Here is a 26,403-nt window from a genome sequence, read left to right as displayed (position 1 = left end):
AAATGGGTCACCGACTGTATTAAATGCACATTTCAAAAAACAACTTTCAAACCTTGCTTTGATTGATTCTTAATGAGGAAACCATTTAATCTAGAGTTTATCTGCGTTCCAAAAATCACCATTTTTTTTTTTTTTTTTTTAATCCAGAGTGCTTCCAAATAAACTTTAATTGCAGGGCTGATATTTTGTCTGATTATCCATCTGATGTCATCATTTAAGTGCAGAGGACACTGGTTTTAGGCTGAATGTCAACTTTGGACAAAAGAGTTTTTTGTTTTTTTTGTCCATGGTTCACACAATCTGAGGGTAATTATGTCAGGACAGACAACACGGGACAGAGACTAAATGAAATAAAATGCCATTTTATTTTCAGCCGTGTCATAACCTCGTCTCCAAAATAAACACAGCAGGACTACAACTGTTCATCAACCCAGCTACCCCTGATAGCACATAAAACTGGGTTTTATTAGACCACCAACGATAGCGTTAGACTTTTCTATCAGACATCCAATGATAGCATACAAAATAGTTGTTAACCTACCAGTGATACTGTATATAAAACACTTGTCTCTAGATTTATCCCCAACCCCCCCTCAATTGTACCCATATCCCTCTTTAGAACATTTGTGACACTGACATATTTTATGCTTAAACAAGCACATATTAAGAATGCATAATTCTCCATTTTTGAGATTATAAAAAAAACTACACAATGTTACACTTTAAGTCAGAGTACAATTCAACTGATTATTAGTGTTCTACACATTCGACCATAAACCAAAGGAACATTGTATAATATCACTATAACTTAACACTACATGTAATATACGTTTAAAAAAAAAAAAAAAAAAAAATTACAAATGATTAGCATTGAAGAGAAAATGAAGATGGCTAGTGCGAAGGCAAGCTGGGTCAGTACCATAACAGAGAATGAGTAATACAAAAAGAAATAAAAAAATAGAATAAGAAAAATAGAAACAAAATAAAACTGATAAGAATACAGGCAAGGCTAAAACATATGTGTTTCAAACTTTTAAGATCCACCCCATGTGCACTCGTCCATATAGGGTAACCTGCTCAAAAACCTCCATTGTGTGATTCCACATCTCGCTGATACTTTAACCCCTTCTTTCCCCCCCCTGTTTCGACTTGCTTTAACATTCCTGTGGCAACCATCTTCTTTGTTTTCTTGTGTCAGGCACTTTCCAAGACCCCTTATTCCTTTCTTTACTGTCAACTCAGGCCAATCATAATGCTGCTTCAGACAATACAGGCCAATCACAATGCAGGTTCTATCAGAATACAACTGCAGAGGAACACAGGACAACATTTTTAATTAGTAAGGTGTTCTTCATAGAAATGTAGGTTTAAAAAAAAAAAAAAAAAAAAAAAAAAGTTTTACCATGAAATGGTAATGTCGGTGTTCTGTGGTCTGTCTTACCAATCCTACAGGTCGGTGTCAAACCAGGCCAGCTGGTTGCTGTCCATCAGGTCCTGGGTGTGGCCGAGGTCCGGCAATGGATCAGTGTGGTGACCCAGGTCGGGCAGAGTGTCGGCATGGTAGTCAGCACCTTCCATCATTGGGTCTAACAGGCTGTCCTGGCCGTAAGCTGCTGGGTAGGCCCGGTATGCTCCATCTGAAAGGTAGAAGAAGAAAACCCCCTCATGTATAACTGATGCAAAAGGTTGAGATGACACAGAAACATTACACCGTGGGTTAAATTCAAACAATTGCAAAATGAACAGCTGGCAATGCTACGTGACGCCATATAAAATGACTTAGTAGGGACAGAGAAGGCTGACGGACAATTGGTTGAAATTTTTGGATACTTATAAACTCGGGGATTTCTCCTGCACGATGCACGACTGAAGAGAGATAAAAGCCTCTGTGCAACTAAACATCTGCACAAACATTTAATAAAGTTGTAAACATGTTTTTAATCTATATGGACAGGAGACAAATTGAGTTGCTTTTAAAAAAAAAAGATACAATTTACATCAATATACAAATGAGAGAGAAAGGATTGTAATTAGAGAAAGAACAAGGACCCACCATCCTGCCTGTAAGCCAGGGGGTCTCCTTGTGCTCCCATATCTAGTCCCAGGTCTCCAGTCTATAAAAAAAGAAAGAAAGAAAGAAAAGAAAAGAAAAGCAGAGACTGGTGAGTATAGCTTGCCAAATTCCAACCTATGTAGAAGAGTGTGTAGCTTCATCCCAAACACAGAGCAACCATACAAACTGATGCCCTATGATAATTGAGATAGTACATCCTTTACTTTTGTGGTTTGTACACTACCAAAAATAAAACTAATTTAAATCCATGCATTTTACTTCTATGAAATCACACAATGTTTGCCGATCAACATGCAAAACTGCAACGTCACTGTCAATTAAAATGAAAAGGGAACAAAATAACAAGACTTAAAAAAAAAAAAAAAAAAAAATATATATATATATATATATATACACATTTGCAACTGTGAATAGCTCCTCCATTTTCTTTGTGCACCACAGGGGGCATGCACGTCACATTCTTTCCACGTAAACAACATATTGCTCAGGCTTTGAATGCATGTGTGCACGTACATCATTCCAGGCCATAGGCTCAGTTCTGAACAAGGAGCTGGTGAGCTCCACTGACAAACGCTTCTTGTAGTCCTGGGGCTTGTCCTCAGACATGCGGAACAGGACGGCCGCAGCATAGGTGGCTACAGGAGAATGCACAGCAACACAATGGTTGACAACGACAATCAGAAATGTGCACACAGTCCATAATTGGGCCTGCATACTCACCAACGCCCTCATTACGGGAGTGCAGCAGCTCTGTGAGCGGTGCAGTGGCTCCCTCAGCTTCGATGGCCTCAGCAGCTTCCTTGTCCTGGGCCAGTTCACACAGTACACCTGCTGCCACGCGCTGGATATTCTCCACTGGAGAATACAGCAACTGAACACAAGAACAGGGAAGGTATGATGTGTGATGAGAGCACAGATACGTGTGCGAAAGAGAGGAAGATCTAAGCTGTTACCTTCCAGATTTGGTATATTCAACATAAAAAAAACATTTCCTTGCTTAGGACATTGAAATACACAGCGTGAGGGACTCTAGGAGTTCTGTAATAAGATTCTGGGTTTGGTATTACCTGGACAAAGAGTGGAATGGTATTGAGCCCTCTGATGACAATTCTGTTGTGGACATCCCGGGCCAGGATGTGCAGAGCTCCTGTGCAGCCTTCCACTATTTCCTCCATACGCACTCCCTCCTGTTAAGTGTTTGAACGTGATGAAAAGAAAATCAAATACACCGAAAAATTCTGCGTATTCAAATAAAGAAAACTTGAAGTGTGGTTATACACACACACACACACACACACACACACACACACACACACACACACACACACACACACACACACACACACACACACACACACACACACACACACACACACACACACCACAAACTGCTGCTGGTTGCCTCCCATGCTGGTGCGCCTCTGGGTGTCCTGGTGAGCTCTGACGAGCAGTTGGACCAGTCGGGGGATGGCTCCCTGCTCCCGCAGAGCGCTGTGGTTTGCCGGGCACAGAGCCAGGTTACGAATCAGACCAACGGTAGCCTGGATTTAAGGAAAATTTGAAACGTTTAGAGTTAAAATGACTTTTGAGGAATTCTGTTCAACAGTGGTGATATTTTTAGTCTGGAAATATGTGACGGTAAAACGGAAACCAAGCTATACGGACCTTGATTAGTGGCCAGTGGGACGGAGGGTGCAGTAGTTTGACCACCACAGGCAGGCCATAGTGAAGGCGCACAGCGTTCTGGGCCATCTCGGCATCCTGGTGGCGGGAGGTCAGGTGTCGCAGGGCACAGACGGCTGGCTCTGTGATGTCCTCCCTGTCGCCAGCCCGAAGGACTGTTCGCACCAAAGCCTCAATGCCGCCGACCTAACGGGATGAGATCAATCAGAAGTCTGCGTGCTGTTACATCCAAAAATTGAACAGCAGTAAAGAATTTATATCATAAAATAATATCAATATTCCATAGAAATGTTCATGGATCGATAACGTGTATAAGCTTCGTGGACACAAAGCTAAATTTCCCAAAAGATGCTTGTATACATACCTGACAGACCATGAGTTTGTTACTGTAGTTGTTGCAGGTCAGGTTAGAGAGGATGCCTGCAGCACATGTTACTACGTTGATGTCATCACTGCCCAGCAGCTGGACCAGAGTGCCCAGAAGACCCTCCATCCCCTCCTACAGAGAGCAGGGTGGCAAGGAAAGAAAAAAACAAAAACAAGGAGTGGAATAAATGACAATAAATTCGAATTAATATCTTTGTTTTATCTAACATTTTTTATATTAAATGGGAATGTAGGAATGCTGTATGTTAGTAGTTGTCATACAGTTTAAAACAATTATTTCATGTTGTTAAAGAAGTGTCTGTGTTGAATTAGTAAATTCTTGTTCCATGTGGGAGGCATTCAACACATTTATAAGCAACAATTAACACTGAACCTGTGGCTTGCGAGAAGTTAGCCATTATGACCAGAGAGAAACGGTATGTTGTACCTGTTTAGTGGCAGCATCTGAAAGATTCCTCAGAGTCCACAGGCAGTTCTGGACCAGACGCTGGCTGGGGTCAGTCAGATGAAGCCCCAAGGCCTGCATGCCTCCTGCACACACAGTCAAACAAACAAATTCATTACATCTAAAAACTTTACCTGCCAGCAAAACACAACTACAAAATGAAAGTTAGACCGCTTATAATACCCACAGTTGTACTGCAATGAGTCTCGATCACTGTATTGTATTTTTGTTTCATTTCTGGAACATGAATGTGTACCTACCAGCCTCTACAATGGCCGGCTTGTTACTTGAGCAAACAGAGAGCACCTTGAGCACTCTGCTTGTGGTCCACAGCAGTTTCTCATATGTGAAGGTCCTCATGATGTTGACCAGGGCCTGGGGGCCACCGCTGGCGAGAATGATCAGCTAAAATAAAGGAAGGTGTGTGCTTATATTTACATAGAAATTGCTGCTAGCCAGGAGGCGTGAGCAAACATACAAGGGAGAACATAAATAAATGCAAAAGCGTGTATTAATCAGCTGATGTTCCGATACCTTGCTTTCCTGATTGCCATATGCCAGGATCTGCAGGCAGTCAGTAGTGATTGCCAGGAACTTGACATTGGTGTTAGACAACAGGGCCACCATCTTCTGCAGTCCTCCAGCGAGACGCACTGCCATTTTGGCCCCTTCCTGGTGCAACAACAGGTTGTGGAGCGTGGTGATGGCATAGAACAAAACACTGTCCACCGGTGAGCTGAAAAAGGCATTCAAACAACAAAGTACTCAGACAAAAATGTAGCCGTTAAAGACACCTTTTCAAACTGGCATTAGAGACACAAATAAACACACAAATTCACAACACAAAGTGGAAGGCTTTCATCGAGTGACCATGAACAAAACACAATTAGTCTCTGGTAAGACGCCGCTCAGAAGATGACCGTTATGCTGCTCGAGGTGCTGTTGCAGATTTTGGATCATTTGCATATACTGATTATTAGCTACCTTTCACAGCTGAGATAACCATGTGTTAGTAGAAAGTTTAGGCTAATAAAATTTAGCAAACATGAATTACCGGAGGGAAAAATATGGGTATTACTTAAATGATCTAACCTCACAACTAGTCACTCCTGTAAAGTCATCTGCAAATTAGTGCTGGTACACTGGAGCACTACTACACTAGCTCTTCTCTGTCCTAATCTGATTTAATAATCCAATTGCCAACAAAACATGAACACCAACACAATTTTAAAAGCATTAATAGCACTACAAAGAAATCCAAATCATGCAAATTTGATGGAAACTTCGTAATGTTCACCATTATTACCCCTAAAATGGTTGGATAGGACAAATTACTATCCTTTTTCAAAATACATTCAGCAGCTGCAGTCAAAGAAATGTGCCAGTTCAACTTCTCTCATGCTACTGCTCCAAACTGCATTCAAAGCATGGTAACGTGATTCCAGGTGCAAATTCAAACACACACGTGCGACATCCAACAGGTTGTAACTTGCCAGAGAGCGAACTGTTTTGGCTGTGCGTTTTGTCTTTTCATGGAAAAACACAAAGGCTGAGGAAGACGGCTCAATGATTTCAAACTGAGGTGTGGGCCATTTCATTCTTTAAGCGGGTTCTGAAGATTTATGTCGGTTGTCTGCGGATATAACCCTTCTTTGTCGCCGTGTTTTGCTCACTTTTTCTTTGGAAGTATGTTGCAGCTGAGCCTCTTGCTGTTGTGTTTGAGTCAGTATCACAACACTCATCAGTCCGTTGGTGCCATTGCTGTACATTGCTATGTGATCAATAGAACAATGCAACACGCATGCTACGTTTGAGCCTAAAACAAACATCTGTTGGGCATTAGAGGCCAGTGGAAGAGAGTTGAATTCAAAGTCTGTGAAATGATATTGGGGCCTGTCTTACAAGCTACCGTTCACTGATGTAGAGCAGCAGTGTTGTATATGACACAAATGTAACCCGCAAACAAATCCAACAAATAATCTTCATTCACAGCCATCACAACGCTGACAAAAAAAAAAACCCAACACAAACCACCTTCAGAAAGGTTCGCTGCCGTCATTATTGTCAGATACGCAATAAAAATAAGTAGCCCAATCCTTCCCATTTCTTACCCCAGCATTTTGACCAGGGCAGGGATCCCTCCAGACTTGAAGATTGCAAGGAGACCCTCACGATGGTGAGAAAGGTTGTGCAAAGTGCCAGCAGAGCAACGAGCAGTCTCCACATCACCAGTGTTTTGCATGGCACGAACAACTGCCGAAACCATTTGAGGGGATCGCATCAGGGCATGGCGTGAGGCCTCCTTCTTTGACAACTGATGCACCATTACAGCTGCTTTATTCACAACAACCTAGGACAGAAATAATGTTTGTTAGGGATGAATGGTCCAGGGAGGGATGTAAAATGCTACTAACGTTCATGATGCTTCGAGTTACTCAGCTACCATTTAGTTAATTTGCACATGTACCTGGTCCTCATCATTGAGCAGTTTGGTGAGCTCAGGGATGGCACGTGTGGCCAGCTCAGCATCATCTTGATAGTTTATGAGGTTAACCACCGCATGCTTTAGCATCTGAGAGGGCTCTGCCAGACGCTGCACAGCTGTTGGGTGAGCAGCATCCAGCTGGGTAGGTGGGATCTGGATGCCCTCCTCCAAGGTCTCAGGGAACATGGCAGCGCGCACACGCTGGGCCCGGGTCATGGCATAACCCTCAATGTCTGAAAGAAATGCAAAATAAGTGTGAATATCATGAGAGTACAGACGTTTTTGCCAATCCATTTCATCTGTAGTAGCTATGCTGATCATCTTTGATAGGGACAGATTTATGGTCATACAAATTACATTTCATTTAGCTGATGCTTTTATCCAAAGCAACTTACAACACACCGATGGTACACCATCGGGAGCAACTTAGGGTTCAGTGTCTTGCTCAAGGACACTTAGCCATGTGGACAGGAGGAGCTGGGGATTGAACCACCAACCTTCCGATTAGTGTTCAACCCGCTCTACCGACTGAGCTACAGCCTTCACATTCTGATTGTAAATAATTACCACTACCAGTTTGTTAATTCATTAGCTTAGCCAAAACCAAACATTGCCGCCTGGTTATTTAACTTTAAACATGTTCTGAATCAGATTGTCAGAAATGTACCATATCATGATCCACGTTGATGAGCCAAAATATTATGGCATACCCTGCCCGATATGTTGAGCTCTGCATTTGGCCAAACCAGCACAGACGTGCTGCGGCATGGACTCCAAAGGACCTCTGAGGATGCCCTGTGATATCTGGCACCAAGAGGTTGGCAGCAAATCCTTTAAAGCTTTTAATTTGCAAGTTGGAGTCATCCAGGATCAGACTTGTCCCAGCACCAGTTGGTGGTTTGTCCCTCTTTGTGCCGCTATCACTAGGTACTCACTAGTACCGGCTGGGACCACCCCACCAGCCTTGCGGTCTTGGAGATGCTCTACCGCAGTCATTTATCCATTATAACGCGGCCCTTCTCAAAACCGTTCAGGTCTTTACACCTGCCGATTTCTCTTGCATTCACCATTTTACTACAAGAACCAACTGTTTTAGTTAACCTTTAATCTGTCCTAGACCTTGACATGCATGATACGTCATAATGTTTTGGCTCATCGGTATATATATATCAACATCACATATACCTGTAGCCTCGGGAGTGAAGGGCGGGTTGAACTCCCAGTCATAGAGACTTGGATCATCCTCCTCAGCATCCGGGTTCCCCTTGCCGCTCAGAGATGGTGCTGTGGTGGTGACGCCAGACTGAATGCCTGAATCCAGATAGGACTGCTGCTGCCACTGGCTCACAGCAGCTTTGCTGTCACCCATTGCCATGTCCAACTCCATCAAATCAGCTACACAAAAAAAGGCAAAGAAGTGAAACATAAGAAATGACATGGCAGAACAGAAGTATAACCTTTTGATCACTTAATATAACCAACTTCCTCATTTTACATTTTAAAGACTACTCACGAAGGCTTCAGTATTCTTATTCATGACGGTTAGTTGTAGGGAAAAAAAAAATGTAATTTCAAATTGTGTTTCGAAGGAAATGAAAAGCAAAGGAAATGCACATGCAATTTAACGCGTGATAGCTCAGGAATTAGTTCATTCTACATTCCTGAGAAGTATTTATTTCTTAGAGAAAATTATAACAACAACAAAAATAAAAAAAACTACAATTCCTTGGGATACCGTTACATGCGCTGGCCTGCCGCTCATTTGTCCGATTTCCACCAAAGGTTCGCAATGGTTCATGTACAGATAAAGGTATGTGTGGACATGAAAGAAAAATAAGTACATCCGTGCTCATATAAATTCGTTCACATGAAACGAATATCGTTTTTCATACTCACACTGGGTAGCCATTGTTCTTGCCTGCCCTCAGCCCGCACTGGAGATATATCTGTTAAAAAAAAATATATATATATATATATATATACACAAGTACACAAGAGACGATAAGACGCCTCACACTCAATTTCCTGTTCGCCAAAGCCAAACCTGGTCGTTGTACGTTTTCGTACTACGTGGTCTCGGGTTATCAAACCTCTCGTCTACCTGTGACAGCTCCCCGTGATTCAGACTACTTTTGTTTGCCTTGCTTTTAACGTAAGCTATGAGGGGGGGGGGGGAAATGCCGAGCCTCCACCTCCAACCGAGAGACAGAGCGAGAGAGCAAAGCGGTGGGTATTTCCAGGCCAGCACGAACACAATTCACCATTCAGCGGCAAAGAACATCAAAGGCATATTTCTCCCCCTCCTCCCTCCCTTTCTCCCTCCCCTCCCTCCTCCTCCCCTCCCCTCCCTCCCACGGCCAAGTTCCGACCTCGCAGCTTGGGTTTCCAATGAGAGAAACTACCCCCCACCTCCTCCACCACCTCCTCCTTCTCCGCCCCGCAATCACTTCCATGACTCCTCCTCTCGTGGTGGGTCTAACCGTGAGCCTGACGAGCTCACAACTAAATGGAAAAAAAAAAAAAAACCCAAAACAAACAAAAAAAAAAAACCAACCCAGCCTACTGTACACTAAAGCAAATTTAAATAGCACCATAAATCAACATCGAAGCGCTTTAAGCACGTGTTTAGCCACCCTACTAGCTTTACCTTGAAAACTCGCGTAGCTAACCTCTCCGCTAAGTTAGCTAATATAAACAATCAGTGTGTTTAGGGATCCGGCCGCCGAGTAACAACGCGGTCCGACACGTCTTAAAAGACGCAACAAGTCACGCAAATCGTTATATATATTTTATTTTTTTGTAACCAAACGAGTCCATTATCGGAATCGTGACTTTGGAGCTTACTCCCCAAAATGTTTTAATTCTGGGGTGTTTTTTTTTTTTTTTTTTAGCTTAGCTTAGCTCGGACGTATGAAAAGTAGATCCAAGCGCCACCGTGCAACAAAAAAAAAAAAAAAAAAAAAAAAAAAAAAAAAAAAAAAAAACAACCTGCTTATGCTGCCAAAGCCAAATCAGAAAAAAAAAAAAAAAAAAAAAAAAAAAAACACCACCACCACCACCCCACCACCGGAGCCCCCCTCCCCGGCCAAAGATGATTTTCTTTCGCGAGGCGGAGAGAATTGACGCGCCGCGAACACGTCGTGTGATGCCGACACCGAAACGCGCTATCTTTACCAGAGTCGAGCGGCTCCTCCGTGGTTCTCGTCAGGAAAAGAAATATCCCTTTTCTTTTAGCTGAAAATAGGAGAAGGGCTGCTAGGTGAACACCACCCGTACGAGTCCGAACCACACCCGCTCGCTGCTCCGCCGAAGATGTTTCTTCCGCCTGTGCATTTGTACATCAAGATGGCGAAAGGAGGAAAATACCGTATTCTGCCGCACTCGGCAAAGTAGGGCGTCATTTAAAACAAAAGTTTTAGCACCGAAAGCTGTCGTTTTACGGCCATTTGCCAGAATATGATGTCTTTTCTTTTGGGGAGGGTGGTTTCGGTCCCGTCGGCCAGTTAAGCTCTGAGGTTTTCCCAGCAACGTAAATGAACGTGCTTTGAGGGGTGCTATAGTGGCGAGGAGCGATGTGCTTTCATTGGAAAGGAATGTAATTCGTGAGGTGCCGTGATATGACAGAGGGGTTTAATTAACGTGCAGTTAAACTGCAGACTCAAAACATTTCCCCCTCACACAGACTTAAACCATTAATTCACGAAGCTAAATGAATTAAGTCATATCATTTTTGCAAACACGGGGGGGGGGGGGGGGGTTGTATTTGACACACCTGCACACACTTTGCAAATGCAAGCTTCAGTCGTTACGGGAGGAAGGAAAAAAAAGAAAAGTAGTCTACACTCTATACAGAATATAGCCGAATAAAAATGACACCATAACGAAAGATGTAGAGTGGACACATTTTTTTTTGTAGACATCTATAGTTTTAGTTTGATTTTTTTTGGATTTTATACACTTTATTAATCCAGGACAAATAAAGTGATCATGATAGAACACTAGCCTATATGAACTACTTTGTGCGAGACTTTAAAGGGCATTAAAACATTAATATATATAATATATATTTATTTGAAGCCTATTAATTGCTTACATATAGGCGTCTTTTTGGGCAATTATTTACAGGCTGACTGCATTCGAAATCCACATGCCTGTGTGTCAGTCTAACGACTTAACATCTATTTATATATGCATCTCCTGCTCTTGTGCATGCACTTAATTTTTTTAGAGCATCACAACAATTACAATAAATTGATTGTAAAGTTCAATATCTACCTATTACAGATTTAATAATTTAAAAAAAAACCCATTCATATCAAATGAACAAAATCAAAACAGAAAGTGTCCATGCATGCTATCCGTACATGTCCATGTGTGTAGTAGTACATGTCACAGATCAGAAATGGTCAAAGTCCAAAGTGACAATTAGAAACAATATATTGTTGTGACTGCAGGAAATGGGAAAGGGAACTGTGAACATTTACTACACCACAATGATCAGTTGAAACATTTTATAGTTGAAACATTTTATATTATAAAAAAGTGACAGAAGTCTGTGGTAAAGTAATAAGAAACATATTCACGTCTGTCAGAAGTGTAAATAATACCACAGTGAGGATCGCCAGAGCAAATGGAAATGGGACAATATATTATTTTTTACACAATATATGTAGAAAGGACAATATATATAAAAAAGCACATCTTCAAGCTGTCATCAAAAAATATGAATCCAGGAGCTTCTACAAATGGCATTTATGAAACAGAAATGAGCCCATTTTATGCATGTAGTCATTTGTTAGGCAGAATCTGGAGTTCTTATTCCTTGCAATCAGTCATGCAAGAAGAAAAAGGTCTGAAAACACACTGAACACAACCTGCTTAACACCAAACAGCAAACGGACACAGTTAGAGAGGATCTGGGGAATTTAATGGAACATTTAGCTGCTAAATAAGGGAACGTTTTTCCATCAGGATTTGGTGGGGACCAAAAACAGAGCAGAAACAGAATGAAAACACAACCTCAAATGAATAATAATTTGCTGCTAGATGTCTTAACCTGTTTCTGCGGCCCCCAAGTGGCCAAAAAAAAAAATCTGTTATTACTAAAATAACTACTACCATTTAGTTAGCACCGAACACAGCAGGACCATATGTAGGTACATTCATTTGGGAAGGATTTGGCACCTATTGCAGAAAATACTGTGCACGAGACAGTGCTAACATTAAAGATATCTTAACATAAACAATTAAACAAAAATCCCAATTAAACCTCCCCGAGATGCGCTGTAACTTTCAAATGCTTAAAATGAAAAAAATATCTGGATAGCGAGCTCGAAGCTGAATAGAAGCATTTTACCTAGGCCATCAAAGGAGTACGTAAATATGAGGAAGTTCAAAGAGCTGACCTATCAGGTAAAGATAACAACTGTCTATTTTTATTAAATGATTGAACCAGCATGCATTTCAGTGTCAAGTTGTTTATGTGACTGAGACGTTCATCTTCACTTCTTTCAGTCTGAGGAAGACAAGAAGAACAAAGTTCAACTTTGGTGAACAAAGCTCCAGATCAAAAGGAAAGCCGACAAATGACACGCTGAAGAAGCTGTGAGTGAATTGCGGTTGTTACCAAACGCATGCAGGGGTACAGTGAGGTGTCAGATTACCAGTGCACTGAAAACAATTGATTTTCAGGATAAGCAGCTGGACATGCACCTGGCCAGATTCAGGAAAGCCCAGCACGAGCTGGTGTTTGTCAGAAGCCTTCATTAACATGGATATTGACACATTTACTCAGATGATACTCGTGCTCGTCAAACGTACATTAGTTTTAGCCAAGTCCTCGTGTCACCCCCAATAATTCTGTCTTTACATTTGCCTGTCCATCCCATTATTTTGTTTGTCCATCAAATTTAAAGCAAGAAGTATGTCTACAAGATTTGCTTAAGGTGTGTGTCAATTTTATTTTTTAATGCTGGGTGTTTTGCATGGCCACTGTGCTGATATTTCTCTCCCTCAGACTCTAACAAATTCCACCACCCACCTGTACTTTGTTCGTCCATCAATTTCAAGAAGTCGCTACCAGATCTACGAAAAGATGCGTGTCAATTGTATTTTTTTAGTTTTTGCATGGCCGCTGTGCCATTACTGTCTCAACATCTACAAAACTCCACCGTTCACCTTTACTTCGTTCATCCATCAATTTTTACGAAGAAATCTTCTCCAAGGTCTTTAATGCTGGGTTTTCCAATGGTCTTTAACCTGTCGTCCGCCATGACGTGTTGATTGGAGATTAAAAAAAAACAATGGGCTGCTTCATCCTCCATAGCTTGTTGAAAAGCTCTGAGACACCTAAACTTATTGTTGAATAAATTGAATTGCACAGATTTCACTCCAATCAGCAAAAAACTAAATTCAGGAAATCACGTCAAGTCAAAAGTCAAAGTCAACTTCAATGTCAATCCACCATATGTACAAGACATAGACCGAAACATTGTTTCTCACAGTCCCACGTTGTGGGTGGCTGGATGGATGGATGGAATTTATTGATCGGATGGATGGATGGATAGAATTTATTGATCCGGCAAGCGGACATTTTTGAGAAAGATCGATGGCCACAAAAGGCCCAAAAAAGTTTGATTAAGGGAACTTCTTTTGGAACTTCCAGCATCTCTCTATATCATTTCAGAAATCTCTGTCCTTCGCATATCTCAACAACCGTTCATCCCACCTGCTTCAAACTCGGTGGAAGTGTTGCTGAGGAAACAAGGTTGTGCCTTTTGTGCACTTTTTGGACACGAGACGTGCGGCACGTTCGATAATAATTATATCACACGTGCTGCGTTTCTGGGATCATTATATGGCAGCCTCTGAGTGGCAACCTGGCCTCTATGCAGCAGGGGGTGGAGCCTCCCCATCAACACAGGGTTTTAGTGGCCCTTCACCTTTTTCCACAGCAAGCTTTTCACAAGAATTTTTTTTTCCAACGTCTGACATTAGTGTTCGCAGCGGACGTTAAGCGGACGTCTTTTTTCAACGTCCGTTGGAAGTCCGATATTGATGTCCGAGGAACGTCCGCAGAGACGTTGAGCAGACATCTTTTTCCAATGTCTGTTGGACGTCTGACATTGACGTCCGAAGGACATCAGCGACTTTGTCTCCACCTATCTGGCCACACATGAACCAATAGCAGGCCTGGATCAGGCCCTTTTCAGTCTATCCTTTTGTTTGCTGCAGCAAAGACACAAGAACACAAACTTATTCAGAGGTGAAGGCTTTAAGAATTCTCTCACTCTGTTTCTTTCAGTATTGGTATGACCTGATAGTTAAGTGTTTAGGTTGCATCCCACATGAGTAGTAGTCCTCTTAGCGGGGCCTGGTTTGACACGAGGTTGGACTGATCCTTTTTGCACATTTTTCCCCTTTTCCCTCCCGAGCTTGATGCAGCAACAATGCATTCAGCAGCTGAAGGGTAGCATTCACACATTTTCTACAGGAAATAAACATTCTGGTATTTCATCTACTTCTGGTATTTCATCTAAGTGTGCCCATTTTGACATTCCCTAATCATGTGCGCCAGAAGCTACAATAAATGTTTTCATTCTTCACAAGCAAGTGTTTATCACCAGTGGCTCAACCCCAGATACCCAAATGAAGGAACCTCAGCTGTGAGTTGAACTTAATCCTTTGTAAAATAATTCACACAATACAATTTACATTTTTTTGTTGCGGGAGAGGAGGAATAAAAAATAAAAAAAACAGACACCAAGTGGATGAATCGGAATAAATACACCTTTTATTTGACTGATTGACAGATCTGATTATACAAACGCCAACACAGAGCTCTGAAATAACAGGACCAATCAGCAAGACAATGACTGTACATTCGTGATGTGAAACTCCCGTTCTGACCCTTTTCCCAGCCACCACCCTGCCAGCAGTAACTACGGAACTTAATCATTAGTGCGTCTTTCTGTACAAGTAAAGCTCAGCTACCCACCCGCCCTCTACCACCCTCCCTTTTCAGTGCACTGTCTGTTGTCTACGGGTTTGAACTACTATGTAGTAAGTACCTTATGGGGCAGATTGGCCAATGTAAAACTGAATGACTGACTTTTTGACAGATTTTTTTTTTTTACATTTTTTATCACGTTTGGTTCATGTAGTCTAGCAGAAACAACTGCTCTAATATTAAGCGTTTGCACTGTTTTAAGAGTTGATAGCAAGTTTGTAGTGTAAGAGCATAGCCATGTTTTTTTTTGCCATTTGTTTAAAATGCAAATAGCCAAAGATTTCTGAAGAAACAGGTTTAGGTTGGAAATAACTTCACTAACTCTATCTGTCTCAGCCTTACACTCACTCACTCACTCACTCACTCACTCACTCACTCACTCACTCACTCACTCACTCACTCACTCACTCACTCACTCACTCACTCACTCACTCACTCACTCACTCACTCACTCACTCACACACACACACGCACATATATACGCGTACATATATACGCGTGCGCGCATGCATGCACACACACGTATGTTTTTCCCTTCATCTTAAAAAAACAAAACAAAAACAAGACCGTTTGTAATTTTTGTTTCAGGCATTTCTTTTTTTTTTGTTCTCAATCTCTTCCTTTGGCCAAGTCAAGCATGACTTGCCCCAAATACATTAAACACAGTGCAGTTTCTTCAACATGCGCCCTCAACATTTCCTACTGTAAAAACACTAACTGTACCATCACAATAAATGGATGGATTAAACACCCTCGCTTTCATTCTTGCAATCAATCTTCTTCAACCCCACGTCTCATACCAACCTTCACACCCCAACTGGTCCCTCTCCCCTACCCATATACTCTCATGTAACAGACAGTCTTGTATCTTTGTAACAGTGACAAATACTTGTCCTCAGTGTAACACCCAGGAAGAAAAGAGGGGGTGGGTGGAAACAAGGTGTGGGTGAAGACGTAGGGGAAGAGAGGGTCAGTTCTTCTCCTGGAGGAGAAAGTGAAAGACAATGGGGAGGAAAAACTGTGTGTCCACCCCTCCCTTCCCCCCGCATCTTTAAGATAAAGTGTAGGGTGAGAGTGGAGGGAAGACCGGAGGGGGACGGTGACTGAAGTGGAGTGGGGAGAGACGGGGAGCCGGGTGAAGTGTTTTGGTCTTCATGTGTCCTGGCCATCGGTGGCAGGGGTGTCGTTGGCATTGGGCAAGTCCGAGTCGGTCTCCCGGCTGGATATGCGGTCCAGCTCGGCCTGGACATCACTCAGGCCCAGCTTTGAGCCTGCATCAAGTGTTGGTACACACATACAAACATACAAATTAGCACTATATCACATCAGAAACAATAAAATAAACAAGCTACACTGGCAGTTCAGCAAATAGCAGTGCATCTTCACAGCACCAAGTGGTTAAGCCATAATGCAATAAACACAAAGGCAACTGCACATGGTTAAAATAAGAGCTGGGTGACATACTGATTATATAACACGGATGAACAAGAATATCACCATGATTTTAGTATTGTTAATTAGGCTGTTGTCTTTTTTCAATATGATATGGCGGCACTAGTTTCAGTGTTCTCATTGTGTCTCGTCTCATTTTTAGGAGGAAGAGCACCCACACAGTGCTGCTGCTTCTCAGGACAACAGCAGCCACTCTAACAAGGAAAAGTGGAGAACTGAAATGAGCGATTTTAAATGAACGATTAGACTGATGCATGGAAGTTTGACAATAGGTAGATTCATTCTAATGATAAGGCCGCATTTCCCATAAACCTCATCACTTCAAGGGTCTCACGTTTTTTTTTTCCAGTCAACCAGTATGTAGTTATTTTTGCTGATGAAAGAAGACGTTGAAGAGCCTTGCTGACTGAAATGTTTAGTTATTTTTGTTGATAAAGCAAGTTCATTTTGAAAAGCCTTGCTTTGTGCTGCAGTGCTTTCAGCAGAGCTTCAACTGAGTACCTTCATCACAAAACTTTTAATTGCAAGCTCCAGTAAACATTGCAGAGCTGGGTTAAATTTGCATTAGTTATCGCAATTGCAAAATCCTAATTTCCTGGAGGGACTGATATTTATACAACAATGATACAATTGTGATCATGCTCTAAACATATTTGGATGACAGAGACTAATAGATTTTTATTTATTGGTATAACTGCACTAAATATCTAAAATATACCTTCGGAGTAAAATTATCTCGAACTGCAATACTTGAAACAAGCAAATGTAAAGTTTTATGACTTTCACTGTGCATCATTGCAAGTTATGCTTCCATGTTGCACAGGATGGACTTTATTACAGATTACTGTAGGAACAAACTAACTGAAAATATCTGCCTTGGTTTAAACCATTTCACAGACAATGCATATATAATGGCGTATATTGATAAATATATATCAAAGATAATATTTACTTCAAATAGCCCAGTCTTACTTAGAATCATGTGCACTGGTTGTGAATGATGTTAGTGGTGAGAAATGCAATGCAACATGCAATGAAATCATTCAAATTAAAATAAACCAGAATGTAGGGGAGCAAAGTGGGGACAAGGTAGTGGAAGGGAAAAGATTTGCGATGCAACCGTCATTAAAGAAATCCTCCTGGTCTTTCTGCTTGAGGTCTTAACATGAAATCAATACATCTATTCCATTACATGTGAGCTAAATCCGATCAGCCCGTCATTATGAATATGCATGAGCTTTCCTCTTTTACAAGACCACACAGACACATATTTCAGTTGTAAATTCTTATTACTGTGCATTGAAGTTAATGAGACCAACTGCCTTTCTGAAAACAAAACTGAGGCATGGGGCGCAAAAGTAATTAAATAGCCAAGGGATCATCTCCTGGACTGCTACTTCAGTTCTCAGTTTGGAAAGTTAATCTGCATATTGGAAGGGCATATACGATGCATAAATAAATTAACTTAACAGAAAGCCCGCAGCCCAGTCTGTGTGCCTTTGTACGAGAAGTAAATGGGTGATACAGAAGGCTTGATCTCAGCAATAATCCTCCTCGGATGCTGGAGGTTCAGGTGAGGGGGTTAAAAAAGAATAATGGGGGTTTCTAAGAATGGACGATGTCATTTGCAAGCAATAATAGATGAGAAATATCTTGCCCACACACACCTTAACGTGGCCAGCATCCTCTGACTAGCACATACACATACACACATTATGATTGATGTTAACAGTGAGATCACACAAAACACCGTGGGTGTAGTTAAGAAGGAAAAGGCATTCACACACAGAGCTACGAACAAGCATAGAGATGATGGTGATGGCTGTGTACGTTTTTGGGGGATGGAGATGCTCTCGGACCCTTTTACGATTTTCTTTGGTGGAGGACGGTGGAGTAAAGAGGAAGGGTGGCAAATGGGAGGTAAAAATCAAACTGAAGCTTGAGGGATGAGGCGTGACTAAGGATGAGCTTTAAATACAACTTGTCATAGAAAACCAGGGCAACGTCTAACAGCAGCGTGTACTCTCACCTGACTTCCGTACAGTTCCTGGAGTATTGTTACCACCGCCTGGTGTCCCGGGCCCTCCTGCACCCGCTTTCTTTGTCAGTAGACTGTTGAAGAAGTTGGCCAGGACACCTTCACTGGTCTGACCTGCAGCATGAGGTGACAAGAGTTCAAAAAAAAAAAAGAACAAAAAAAAAAAAGAACATGGAAACAGCAGTGCAATGACAGAAGCAATGAACACGAGTGGCTGAATGAAATGCCTGACCCACCCGACTGTGGCATGGCGTTTGCTACATTGGCCGCAGCAGAGCGATTACTCGTCCTCGGGGATCCCGTCGGTGCTCTGCTGGTGGTGTCCTATTAACAACAAAAGATTATTTCACACGTGTGTGGACACTGGGAGGCGGTTTTCTTTTTTTGGGCCAAAACTTGTGAAAAAAAAAGAGCAGCACTCACCACTGGTCGCCCTGCTGTCACAGCAGGCTGTTTGGCAAGCAGCGACTGTAAAATTAGAGCACAATATGCACACTCACTCTAATTAGGATTTAATTAACATATCAAGACCCTCGAGTCAGATTTAATTTGAGCACACATAAGCAGCAAACCAACTGGTATTAACACAACTAAAAACTGACCTGCAGTTTTACCAGGAACACTTGGTCATCTTCTGCCTGGATTTCCTTTTCATGTACAATCTAGTGAAAGGGCAGAAAAACAATTATACATTTTTAAGATGTTTTTTTTGCTTCCAGGTTGGTTTTTTTTGTGGCTACAAAGCTGCTAATACATTTCACTGGATAAAACTATCATGATCCCTGCAGGGATATTGGGTTACTGGCTTAGTGCATTGGCTGTGAACTGTATGAAAAAGTGTTTTGCCTAAGAGGATCTTTTGAAGTTAGGGTTTTTCAATGGGAGCTTGTACCTTTCTGACTGGTGGTTTGACTACTACGTCCTCAAAGCTGTCTTCTGCTTTTACCGTCTGGAAGTTCTCATGAAGTATGGCGATCTTTTTCTCATTGTCCCAACCTGATGGACTGGTGGAGGAGATAAAGGAAGGGTTACAAAGTAAATACAGGTGGTCCTGCAGTCCTCTAGGACTCACACTCACACTCCCAGGCTTACATGAAGACAGCATCTCTTTCCACCACTTGTGCAGGGCAGTGGAAGGGAAAGCCGTAGAGTCTGTGCACCAGATATTTGTACAGGATGTCCAGGTTCTTCATCTCCTTCACTGATGTGTAAACCAGAGAGGCGCCATCTTCCACTGCTGTCAAGGACATTTTTCAACACCACAAGTTCCAAACACACTACAGCACCAAAAAAAAAAAAAAAAGCAACACTTTTTAATTATAGCAGAACTACACAAAAATTAATTCTACCTCAGACTAATTGCTACCGGAACACAAGAACTCAGGCAGTGTGCAATCTCAGCTAATTTTAAACACAATAATCCTTGAAAATGTGATACTGTTTCCACTCAGCATTGACTGGACAAATATTATGATGAAAAACAAACAACCTGAGGCAGCACCAGCTAATTTATAATTTTTATTGAACTCGCTTTGCTGCAAAACGAAGCAACAAAAACAGCTCAATAGCTTACAGTGGCAAAACCACTGCAACAATGATACAGCTGGGAACTCTACCTGCGATATGACCCGAGAACAAAACTCAGTTCATCACTGATCAGCTGAGTGCTAAGAGAGTACAGGCAAAATTTCAGCAACTGACCAGGCAATTACAAAGTCTTTGCAACACTTTAACTTTGCGATGAAGCCACATTCAGCTTTGTCAGCAGTCAAAGGCGACACCTAAGAGACAGCATTGTGTTAGTTGAAGGATACACTGCAGACAGAAACGTCTGATGTGGGACTGGATGAAGTCCAGGTGTTCGTCTCTGTAGTCGTGCTCTTTCTCCAATGTGCTGATGGCATCACACTGAGGACAGATGAGCAGGTGTCAGAGGTGAATGTTTGTGAGTAGATGCAATAAATCATAGTGTTTCTCTGAGATAAAACCCTTCTTCACGTCTTCTTAAAGGTGGTGATATTGTACCTATTGCATTGAATTTTAGTCACTGAATAATGATGCTGCACACATGGATTTTTAGTTAAAATATGTTCATACACAGCCCGACAACGGGTGTGTACCTTAGTGCAGACCACCACCACTGGTATTCCCAGGTTGTGCGTAAGTGTGTTGTCTCCTAATGGCAGCAGCACGCTCTCCTCCTCTTCACTCCTCCTCTGCGGTGTGCCATCCTCCCCACTGCCCGGCTCCGTGTACTCCTGGAATTGTTTTACAACTACACACCATACACAGACAAAGACAAACATATATCATGTGGCATTATCATTCTCATAACTGGCCTCTCAAAACAAAACCCTAGAGGGTCCCATTAGACTTTAATAAATACATTCCTTATCCGAGTAATGTTTTCAAACCTCTCAGATCACTCAAGCACTGATTTATCTACTGCTACGTTTGATTACTGTCAGTATGACTCACGTCTGTGCTCCAGCTCCCGCAGCTTTTCCGGGGCGACTCGGAGTTTGTCGATGTGTTCCCTAGCAACGGCGGCCCACTTCTGGAGAGAGTCCAGGGCGTTCCAAGGCCGCGACATGTCAACCGTTATCAGCAGCAACGTGTTCTCGATAGAGTCCACTGGTACGGCTACTCCCTGCAGACCTTTATGGTAAAGGTCTCCGTCTAACACCCAAGCATTACACCTAGTTTGGTCTACACACACACACACACACACACACACACACACACACACACACACACACACACACACACACACACACACACACACACAAAATAGGTCAAGATAAATGAATAGTCCTTTACAACCTTCTGCTGTATTACTTTAGAAGTACTCTGTATACTGTGTGGTCACAAAATGAGAAGTACATAATATTAAAAACTGCAAGCAGTTGATAGTTACCATCAATGTCATCGTCATGGACACTGAAGTACAGGTATTCCAGGCCACGCCCTTTCATGTACTCTTCGACCCCCTGTAGCTTTGCAACCAAGGTGGTCTTCCCCGAGCCCACCTCACCTAAACACATACACACATGACATCAGTAAAAAAACATGCACTGAATGTGGTCAGTCAACTACAACATGCCTTCCTCCATGTCACATTCACTCCAATAAAAATAATGAGAAGAATTTGCAGTTTAGTTTAAACTGTAAAGGCTTTTGGTTTAAATCACTGTGAACTTGAAAATTTGGCACAAGCATGTTAAAAAGCAAACCCGGTGAGGACAACCTGCACACCACACCACTGTTGAAAGTGTACAATATGTCAATGCTTCCTAGTGTCTTGTATCATTTTATGAGCTGTAAATACTGCACGTTCAGTAACTACAGAGTTAATAGTTGAATGTGGTGTGCACAAGTATGCACTACACACAATGCAAAATTAGGATAGCACAAAACTGCTCAAATATTGGGCTCCAACGATCAAACTTAATACTGGGGATTTGCTAAAAGCCCAAAGCGGCATCTTAAAGTTACTTGGGTTTGTCCATCGTATTTTATTATCACATAAGATAAAAAATAAAAAAATAAAAAAAAAGCACCAGCTGCTTACTACTGAAAAATCAAAATTTTTGAAATGTTTTACATTGTTGCTTGATAAAAATGACATAAACAATTATTTGAACTTCAAAAAAAAAGCCACAATTTACAATCAACTGCCTTAAATGATTGCTAAACAATTTGTTGCAGCTCTAAGAAAATAGATGTACTGGACATGTTGCAAATCATCCAACCTATTTGATTAGAGGCTTAGTTTAAATAAGGGATCAATAGCTATATAACAACGTAATTTGATCTACTGCCAAATCTATCTGCTTTTATCCAATTAGCATCGCCAACCTCGAAGATGACAGCGTGGCATTGTTATTGTGCGCCGGAAGGTCAAAGTCTGCATCCGTACTCGCTACTACGCCATATCACCTTAAACCGACAGGGGGACTCGACGGGCCGAGACGCAGAGAGAGAGGAGCTTGCTGATGTTGTCATGAATAGAATAAAAGGCAAATGGCTTCGCAGCCTCCACATGTACACGAGTAACCGACGCGCTGATTAGCTGGGACGGGTAGAGCAGGCTGCAGGATTATCCCAGGCGGATGTGCAGACAGTGTGTTTTGTATGTGCGAGACGACGGGGAAGAGAGGGAGGCACCCCTTCTCTGCCTCGCTCACATAAAGCCCCGTGGGTGGACCCCCCCCACCCCAACCCCACCTTCAAAAATCAAAAATCACACCGAGCGCTGGTTTGTCTCGTCTTCTCTCCATCTCTACCTGCTGCTGCTGCTGCTAGCATCTCTGGATGCTAGAATGACTTGCAGGGTTTTTCAAAGCGGCTCGGTTACATGATGATGAAGTGGTGCGTGCGTGCGTGCGTGTGTGCAGGACATACACCTGTCTCCATCTCCCCCTCCTCCCCCCTCCTCCCCTCCTCTGTTCGCCAAACGCGCCAGCTACCGACACAAAAAAAAGCACCACGAGTCCAGAGAGCGCGTTAGCTTAAGCTACCGAGCAGAATTAAAGTCGAGCCGGCGGGAGGAGACGATGATGATCACGGGAGGTGATCACCGGGGAGGAGGAGGAGGAGGAGGAGGGGGCGACCAAGCTCCAGCTCACGATGCATATTGGCTTTTTTTTTTCTTTTTTAGCTTAGGGAGACCGCAGACAGATACCCACCCATGACCAGGACATTTTTCCCGGACGGTAGCTTTGATCTTGAATGGGTCGACACTTCGCTCAGGATGGTGGACCTGCAGACAGAGCAGCCCCTCCGTTACAACGCAGCCAAATAAAAGGCGTGTTCATTCATTAACAAACAAACAAAACAAACAACAACAACAACAGGCAGCGGGAGGCTAAAGTAAAGCGAGCTAAGTGCCGCCGTGTCACCGGCGCCCCCAAATCAGCCTTCGGTTGCTGATGCCAGCTAGCCTCGTTAGCGGGCTAGCTGTCAAAAGCATCTATTCCTCCCGGCGCGGCGGGGCTTCTCCGCGCCGCCTCTTTAAAAACTCCGCACGCCGCAATAAACCGGCTTCAAATCGCTCGTCGCCCACCAGAGGTCCTGCCCGTCGTCCTCCTCCGGGTTGGAGTTCTCCGGTGCGCTCTTAGGTCCGGTCGAGGCGGAGGATAATAACGCGCTCCTCCCTGAAGTCGCCATCTTCGCAGGGCTTGTAAACTGAACGGAAGCGCCCGGATGTAGCGGCGGCGGCGGCGGCGTGCTCAGCCTGATGTTCCGGCACGGGAACGGCGCGCCGGAGCCGGGGCGTGGTCCGCCCGCACCGCCCGTCCGCACCGAACCGCACAAAAGCTGGGGGTCTTTGCTCCAGTCGTGAAATGATCTCATCTCCGAAGAGACACACATCTTGGACCAAAACGCCCTCACCCAAGTTCTGCAGCGGGAGAGTTCCCTCTTCTGCGTGCAGTCATGTCAAAAATAAACTATCTGTGGGTGGGGGGGATTTTAAAGGTTTATCGTTTGTGTGAATTGGGACAAATAAATAAACAATGAACCAAACAGTCTTGACACAATACAGAGCCTGTTATAAATGGCCCGTAATGACAAACCATTTCTGTTATATTGCCTATCCTGGCCGATTTATCCAAATACATTATCAGGATAAATGCAAATCCGTTTCAGATAAAAAAAAATATCCTCTTAAACTCGCTGCTCCTAAATAAATGCCTCGATTTGTGAACGTGGCACAGGGCCTAAACCTATGAGGAGATGAAGAGCATATAATTCCATGTAGGAATTAGATGCACTTCAATGGCTAAATAAATATTTAACGCAGTAAAAAAAAAAAAAAAATCCTATTTCTTTTTAGGCTATGGTAGGTTACTTTTTAAAAAAAAATTTTATACAAGTTAGTGTAATTCCAGGTGCACAAGTGGAAACTGCCTAAATACAGAAATCATAAAAAAAAAAACATAAACCACCTTTATTTTTTGTTGTTTTTGTTTGTTTATTTAATCAGTAAAATCTCCTCATGCACGAGTTGGAAACGTTTTTAATTCATCAGGACCAGTGAATCTGGTGGGCACAGCGTGAACTTCAATTGCCAAGCGGTCTCAGGTGTGCGGTCACCGTTTATTATAAAACCACTGAAGCGCATCGCAGCCGGTCAAAGCTGAGAACCAGAAAATTAGTTTCAGAAGTGCCAGTTCACCACAACAACCACTAGATGGCGCCATGACACCGAGATCCGCTGCCGCTGGTCCCCATACAGTGCGCTCTATGCGGCCCCCGATGGAGCGAGCGGATTACAAACTCCAGTTAAGTGGCGCAACGTCTTCCTCCTCCCCATCTTTCACCCAGAGTAAACCCAGGCGTACGGAGCGCATCCTCACTGTGCTCGAGCTGTGGGAATTAGACACCAGCTCTGTTTGACTGTCAGCGCCAGAACCGGCCGGGCTCTGCGGTGAAGGGGAATTGAGAGGTGGGGGGGGAAAAACATATAGACAAAGAGAGTGAGATGGGTCCCGAGGCGGTGAGGTATCCGTGATTGTCAAGTAAACCGCGGCGAAGTTCTTCGGCTCCGCTCGGATCTTTTCTCCAGGTCGTTGAGGTGAGTTTTCTCCCTGCAGGAGATCGCAGTAGCCTGGATGGTGCATGGCTCACTCGGTGCGTGCAGAGCTGGAATGATATTACAAATATTTGGCCTGGACAATTTTCTATACGTTATTGTATTGCAAGTGACTGACATATAGGCTACAGCGTATCCTACATATAGATATTATAGGAGGAGGACGAATTATCTTATTGTTTAACAGCTTGTTGGACTTTGTGGATGTATTGGCTATAATTATTCTGAAGTCGGAAACAAAACAGATAACTATTCATTTTATTCCCATTCAACAAAATGTTATTAAGACTGCAGGGTCTGGAGTTATTCTCTTTTTTGAGTTATTTTAAAACACAGTCTCTGCTTTAATTTTCTGATCCTGGATTGCTATAAAACAAGATAAGCCCTATGAGAGGGGATGATCCACCACCTTCCTTCTTTATCACTTGGCTGCCTTTCTACAGTTTTTTCTCAGACTCCATCTCTGTAATCCCCCCTCACACAACCTCTGTTTCCCTCCCTCTCTCCTTATTCTCTCTCTAAATGTGAACTCTCATCACATTGTAAGTTTGTGTCACCAGACCGGTTCACTTTGGATATTCCTCTCTGCTTTTTTCTAAATCCCAGTATGTGTCCACTCTTTCAGCTGAGCATGCCGCTGTCACCTGCCATGATTAATATGGTTGCATAACAGTTGCCACACGCCTTTCTCTTTAGGTTGTACTGTGGCAATGTTGCTCTCTTTCTCTGATAATCAATATGTGACCGAGCAATTACAGTGCACTTGTGTGTCATGGACCTTCCTGTGGCTGGATCATTAATCTGTCACAGTCCCTCTACATATGTGCACAAGGTGAATGGTCACGCTCACACGCAAACACGTGTACACACACAAAGTCAAGGGTCAAGGCTATCTAGCTCTAGTGATTGTCAGAGTGTGGAGAATAGGAGCGGACAAGTGAAGAGCCTGATTTGAACATGCCTCCACAATCAATCATCGCTATTGTGTATTTTGTTTGATATGGCAGGAATAAAACTCAGCTTCCCTCTCTGCAATTTGTACTCTTGTGTTTGAAGGTAGTTTCTGGTAAGAGTAATACACTCAAACACAACGAAATATGTGGCAAATATTCGAAACATGTAATGTGATTAAGTTCTTGTATTTGTACAGATCTGGAAAATTAAAATTTATTCAAGACCCAAACACTTATACCCTCCTCCTCACCAGTGCATTTAATTAGCATTACAGTGCATAAA

At 42.7% G+C, this 26,403-nt stretch overlaps 3 protein-coding genes across 4 annotated transcripts in view; 1 reads left to right on the top strand and 2 right to left on the bottom strand.

Moving 5' to 3' along the window:
• Window positions 1–346: 346 nt before the first annotated feature.
• LOC138618946 (catenin beta-1-like) lies at window positions 347–10,517 on the bottom strand. Of its 2 annotated transcripts, none has more exons than XM_069695067.1 (17): window positions 10,249–10,517; window positions 8,971–9,020; window positions 8,260–8,469; window positions 7,057–7,307; window positions 6,701–6,939; window positions 5,124–5,325; window positions 4,850–4,994; window positions 4,572–4,675; window positions 4,122–4,256; window positions 3,740–3,943; window positions 3,457–3,615; window positions 3,142–3,261; window positions 2,795–2,945; window positions 2,588–2,709; window positions 2,054–2,114; window positions 1,442–1,637; window positions 347–1,306 (listed from the first exon to the last, which is right to left on the bottom strand). In XM_069695067.1, the coding sequence occupies exons 2-16, from the start codon at window positions 8,981–8,983 to the stop codon at window positions 1,447–1,449; spliced, it is 2,307 nt and encodes a 768-aa protein (XP_069551168.1). In that variant the 5' UTR covers window positions 8,984–9,020; window positions 10,249–10,517; the 3' UTR covers window positions 347–1,306; window positions 1,442–1,446. The 2 variants fall into 2 exon arrangements, with proteins under 2 accessions (XP_069551168.1, XP_069551177.1); XM_069695076.1 differs by lacking the exon at window positions 10,249–10,517 and adding an exon at window positions 9,119–9,313.
• A 4,327-nt stretch (window positions 10,518–14,844) lies between these two features.
• Window positions 14,845–23,965, bottom strand: dync1li1 (dynein, cytoplasmic 1, light intermediate chain 1). Its single transcript, XM_069695055.1, has 13 exons — window positions 23,638–23,965; window positions 23,261–23,334; window positions 21,490–21,606; window positions 21,051–21,281; window positions 20,693–20,847; window positions 20,387–20,480; window positions 19,665–19,800; window positions 19,465–19,576; window positions 19,175–19,234; window positions 18,996–19,040; window positions 18,809–18,896; window positions 18,564–18,686; window positions 14,845–16,353 (listed from the first exon to the last, which is right to left on the bottom strand). Exons 1-13 carry the CDS (start codon window positions 23,943–23,945, stop codon window positions 16,235–16,237), a joined length of 1,662 nt encoding a protein of 553 aa, XP_069551156.1. The 5' UTR covers window positions 23,946–23,965; the 3' UTR covers window positions 14,845–16,234.
• An 889-nt stretch (window positions 23,966–24,854) lies between these two features.
• The window catches only part of cpne4b (copine IVb), a 20,580-nt gene continuing 19,031 nt past the window's right edge, over window positions 24,855–26,403 (top strand). The window contains exon 1 of the mRNA XM_069695042.1: window positions 24,855–25,149. The gene's annotated coding sequence lies outside the window, so the exon portion shown is untranslated. The remainder of the gene's footprint in view (window positions 25,150–26,403) is intronic.

Source organism: Brachyistius frenatus, unplaced genomic scaffold (assembly GCF_029030835.1).
Source record: "Brachyistius frenatus isolate BFR_SWC_R1_liver_20210118 unplaced genomic scaffold, ASM2903083v1 Contig_2, whole genome shotgun sequence".
In the NCBI taxonomy this organism is placed as follows: domain Eukaryota; kingdom Metazoa; phylum Chordata; class Actinopteri; family Embiotocidae; genus Brachyistius; species Brachyistius frenatus.
The sequence above is the reverse complement of the archived record's forward strand: the minus strand, read 5'-3'. Positions and strand labels throughout refer to the sequence as shown.